The sequence below is a fragment of the Berghia stephanieae genome, chromosome 14 (assembly GCF_034508935.2).
Source record: "Berghia stephanieae isolate SIO BIC M18660-M18661 chromosome 14, UCSD_Bste_1.3, whole genome shotgun sequence".
Classification (NCBI taxonomy): Eukaryota; Metazoa; Mollusca; class Gastropoda; order Nudibranchia; family Aeolidiidae; genus Berghia; species Berghia stephanieae.
Window position 1 is genome coordinate 21,062,991 of NC_088373.1, and position 5,482 is coordinate 21,068,472.

Sequence of the window (5,482 nt, forward strand, 5' to 3'; positions counted from 1 at the left end):
GGGAGAAAATGGGATGGTAAAAAGTTCTAGAATTACAATTAAAGCACAAAAGAAAAGGTGAGATAAAGGGGAATTGGTTCAAATAGGGAATAGATGTAGATTCCAAGAGCACACCGTCAAAGTACTTAGTTTAAGATCACTTAAAAGTCTCATCCAGACACAAGCACAGGTCCCAACTAAGAGGAATACACTCAAAAAGTTTACAAATCATATAATATAATATGTAAACTAAACATAATACAATGCATAACAGAGATGATTTACAAGGGAAAAAAATATCATCTCCCAAAATTATAACTATACATTCGACTGTTTCCCTCCCAGCCAAGGAACTCCGGCCAGGGTCAGGACAAAACTAAGTAATCTCATTCCAAGACAACGACAGGAAACAATTGGAAAAAGGGAATGGGGGGATAGAAGACACAGCATGTACCTCCCTGCCCACTATGGGAGGTCAGGATCCCCACCCCGGCTCAAATGTTTACATCATACATTAAAATAACAATGAATAACAGAGATGATTTACAAGGAAAAAAATATCATCTCCCAAAACTAAAACTATACATTTGACTGTTTCCCTCGCAGCCAGGGTATCCGGCCAGGACAAAACCAAGTAATCGCATTCCAAGCCAAAGACAGAAAGCCAGTTGGAAAACAGACATAGGGGGACAGAAGACACAGTAAGTGCCTCCCTGCCCACTATGGGAGGTCAGGAACCCCACCCAGCAATGCATTTTCTTGAAGGTGGAACAAGGTTTGTGCGTCTTTGATTTATATTGGACATCTCAGGGGCACAAGTTGTAATGACAGTTCTTCTATATAAGATTTGTGTGGTGATCATTAGATTATTGTTACTCCTCTCTACATGTTGGCAAAACGTATGTAGTGTTGTTTGTTTGTTTGTTTTTAAGGGTTTTACGGCGCTTGCAACACATTAAGGTTATATCAGCGCCAGTAAAAAGGAAGAAAATGGGGTAGCAAAAAGTTAAAGAATTATAAATAAAGCACCAAAGAAATATGTACCTAGTGTTGAATCAAAATTGAAAACAACATTTTAGAAAAGTGAGAAAAATAAAACAGTGCATCAGTTTAGCCATAAATGACTATTTCTACATTAATACAAAGCTACAAATGCGGATAATATTTGTGTCGTTTTGAGAGATTGTCCCATTTAAGGTGAAGGCCACGAGACGAAGGAATCGATTAATTGGAAAGTCGGTTAATTGGAACGATTACTGTGTAATGGAGGTGTTCTAATTAAGCGACTTCGACTGCATTAAGATTATATAAATGACATCTATAAAAATGGTTTTACATTCAAATGAAAACAAATTACATAAAAGAACAAAATAATAAATAATGGAGAATGGCGTCAATGGTCAATTTATTCAATAAACAAAAATGAATATAAAAGCTTTTTAAAAAAAGGAACAAAATACCAAACACGGAACGTTTTGGGTTCAAAACCCTTCTTCACCCAACAGTAACAAAAAAAAAAAACCCTTATTAAAAAAATAGATAAATTAGTCATTTCCAAGTTTGGGATTTTGTTCTTTTTTTTTGTTGTTGTTTTTGTGAAGCTGTTACATTCATTTTTTGTTTATTACATTTTTACAATCCACGTCTTCTATAGATGCTTAGCATCACTTTGACTTTGAAATGTATTGGAAACAGCTGGCCGGGCAAACTTTTAATATAGGGAATGAGATTAGCGGAAGAGTAGGTCCCTTGATTGGACGTCACCGGCGAAGTTATTAGAGAGAGAACGTCAATATGGTTTTGCGCATGCGTCTGTGGCCTTCGTGACTTCGTTAGAGTAACGAAGGTCACGATGCGTCTCTCGTCCTCGCTTCCGGTGAAAGAGGCATGCACCGAAAGCGAGGACGAGAGAGGCGCATGCGCAAAACCATGTCGACTTTCTCTCTGTAAGGTGACGTCCAATCAAGCGACGCTACTCTTCCGCTAATCTCATTCCCTATTTATCAGTTGGAGCCGGAGACATACATTCTCTGCAAATCAATGACTCCATGCTTGAACGTGATTTTCTTTAAAAATTGTGTGACATTTTCTTTACGAGTCAAAATTTTTATTCTCTATTGTCTTCTGGCACTTTCTATTCACTTCATATCTTGTTGTTACCAACATAAGTGCCTGCTCCACTCACTTTTCTGAATTAAAAATTCACCCCATACACCGGAGCATACTCAATGTCTCAATCGTTTCTATGTTATATGTTTGTGTTGAGAATATTGGCTATTAAGCTTTACTGCTGGTCAAAATTATTCGCGATGGTGGTGTACGAACGAATCGGCGGTCTCAAGAAGTGGGTGAGAGAGGGATCTAGTAATGACTTTGAGTTTGAAACGAATATTTTTGTGTTCGTGGATAGCTCACACGGTAGAGCCACGCTCTCACCTGCCAGGCGGAGTTGTCGTACCAATAAGGTCGCAGGTTCAAACCCCACCACCGCCGCGAAAAATTTTTATTCTCTATTGTCTTCTGGCACTTTTCTATTCACTTCATATCTTGTTGTTACCAACATAAGTGCCTGCTCCACTCACTTTTCTGAATTAAAAATTCACCCCATACACCGGAGCATACTCAATGTCTCAATCGTTTCTATGTTATATGTTTGTGTTGAGAATATTGGCTATTAAGCTTTACTGCTGGTCAAAATTATTCGCGATGGTGGTGTACGAACGAATCGGCGGTCTCAAGAAGTGGGTGAGAGAGGGATCTAGTAATGACTTTGAGTTTGAAACGAATATTTTTGTGTTCGTGGATAGCTCACACGGTAGAGCCACGCTCTCACCTGCCAGGCGGAGTTGTCGTACCAATAAGGTCGCAGGTTCAAACCCCACCACCGCCGCGAAAAATTTTTATTCTCTATTGTCTTCTGGCACTTTTCTATTCACTTCATATCTTGTTGTTACCAACATAAGTGCCTGCTCCACTCACTTTTCTGAATTAAAAATTCACCCCATACACCGGAGCATACTCAATGTCTCAATCGTTTCTATGTTATATGTTTGTGTTGAGAATATTGGCTATTAAGCTTTACTGCTGGTCAAAATTATTCGCGATGGTGGTGTACGAACGAATCGGCGGTCTCAAGAAGTGGGTGAGAGAGGGATCTAGTAATGACTTTGAGTTTGAAACGAATATTTTTGTGTTCGTGGATAGCTCACACGGTAGAGCCACGCTCTCACCTGCCAGGCGGAGTTGTCGTACCAATAAGGTCGCAGGTTCAAACCCCACCACCGCCGCGAAAAATTTTTATTCTCTATTGTCTTCTGGCACTTTTCTATTCACTTCATATCTTGATATGTGTAATTTAAGTGTATAATTAAAATTCGAACACACTCACTTGATTAAGCTACTTATTACAATCACTAACACGCCCATTTTTTTAAATAAAATTTGTGATCACAGAAAAGAATGAATTTAAAACTATTCATCTAATTATATTACAATAATATTATCCTAATTATCAGTAAGATTTTAAACATAACAATTCTTTGAAAATTACATTCGTATACATGGCATTCATTCAGATTTTTCATGTTTTTAATATCCCAGCGTAGAGATGAATGAATAAAATCAACACATAATGAATGCCACGCCAAATTATACAATACAGGTACTACGATAACCATCCTAACCGATAACCGGAACTTAATACCACGCCATAACATACAATATCCTAGCATAACCGATAATCAGAACATAATACCAAACCAAAAGATACAATATACTACGATAACCGATAACCGGCACATAATACCACACCATTACATACAATATACTAGGACAACCGATAACCGAACTTAATACCATGCCATAACATACAATATACTAGGAAAATCGATAACCCGAGCATAATACCACACCATAACATACAATATACTACGATAACCGGCACATAATGCCGGCCCAAAACATACAATATACTATGATAACCAGAACAAAAAGGGGGTTTACAAAAATATAAAAATGATTTTAAAATACAAAAAGTTTCGTCAAGACTTTAGTTTAATCGAACAGTGAGACAGTGCTGTAGAGAAGCTTGCAAAAAGATGGACTTAATTACAAGATAATGAGCAAACATGACTGTGACAGCTTTAACTCACCCAATCCCACAGTTATTTGCTACTTTTCAAAATGGGGAAAAATATTATATTAAAAATGAGCATGTAAAGAGATAGTTTTATTCAACTATCATTAACATGTAAAATCTAAAAACATTCGCTTTGATACTACGTCTGTATTTTGTCTCAGAAAAAAAAATGTAATAAATTAGGAATGAGGTAAAAGTAACCCCGGGTATACTACGGATGTAGTCGGTGTTAGGGTTGAGTGAGTTAACAAAAATAAAAGAACAAAAATACTAAATATGGAGCGCTTTGGGCTTATAACCCTTCTTCAGTCAATATTTTAGAAATGGTAATAATTCGTTCAGTATTACCATTTTAACTTTTTTTAAATTGTTTTTGGTTGAAGACATGTTTGAGCCCAGAACTTTAGTATTAAAATTCAAACGTGTTTTTTTTTTATTGGCTGAAGAGGCGCTTTAAGCCCGAAACGTTCCGTATTAAGCATTTTGTAATTTTTTAAAAACTGTAAAGTAATATCATTAATTTTCGTTCATTATATATTATAGTTACAGTGAATGACATGATCAGTCGGATGGTGAGAAGGTTTGAACTGAGATATTGCAGGTTTAGTTAGATGGTCATTTTTTATCCAAAATGAGTTCTTGTCATAAATTATGATTAAATCAACCCTTTTTCGGGAAATATCAAAGTTTAATTTCACTTCTAAATATTTTTTTTTACAGCTAGTCAAGTGGAAAAAGTATGAATTTGAGGAAAGTTGCTGGATACCTTTCCCATATATCTGACGATAACTTCATGAAAAATCACCCGATTTACTTCAAATAAAGATTAAAATGATCTGGGGAGCATATTCTTTCAGAAAATCCAAAATTTTTACCTTCCGACTGATTATGTCATGCGCTGAAACACAATAGTTTACAGTCCACAGCTTCTACCAAACATCTTAATGATTTTCACTTTGACACAAATTACGAAAGGTTATAAAAACTTATCACCTAGACTAAATTAGCGTCTTTGGCCATCCCATAAAATATAGAGGTCTTGTTTTCCAACAGAGCAGCCGGCGAATCCATCTCTTTGATCCGGCCCTGGTCTAGCACCATGATTCTGTGGATGGGACAGACAGGAATTCGGCCTTTGAACTTTTTATTCCTTGGGACTGACCTCTTAAAATGGTTTATGTCAGAATTTCCAACAACAAAAAAATATTTTAAAATGAGCTTTTATATAGCGAAATATCCACTAAACGTTCTCAAAGCGCTTTACAAGGAGCCCTGGCTAACAACAACGATTAACAATTAGGACGTGACATGACGTCTGTTAGGCGATAATATGTGAGTAAAGAGTCTTTTCCAAGGACTTAACTA

General features: G+C 36.6%; 1 protein-coding gene across 4 annotated transcripts in view; it reads right to left on the minus strand.

Annotated features, from left to right (window-relative positions):
• Positions 1–1,545: 1,545 nt before the first annotated feature.
• Positions 1,546–5,482, minus strand: part of LOC144959764 (multidrug resistance-associated protein 1-like) — an 80,473-nt gene continuing 76,536 nt past the window's right edge. For all 4 annotated transcript variants that reach the window (XM_078892495.1, XM_078892493.1, XM_078892496.1 and 1 more), the window contains exon 32: positions 1,546–5,222. In XM_078892495.1, coding sequence (XP_078748621.1) covers positions 5,111–5,222 — 112 coding nt within the window. In that variant the 3' untranslated portion in view covers positions 1,546–5,110. The remainder of the gene's footprint in view (positions 5,223–5,482) is intronic.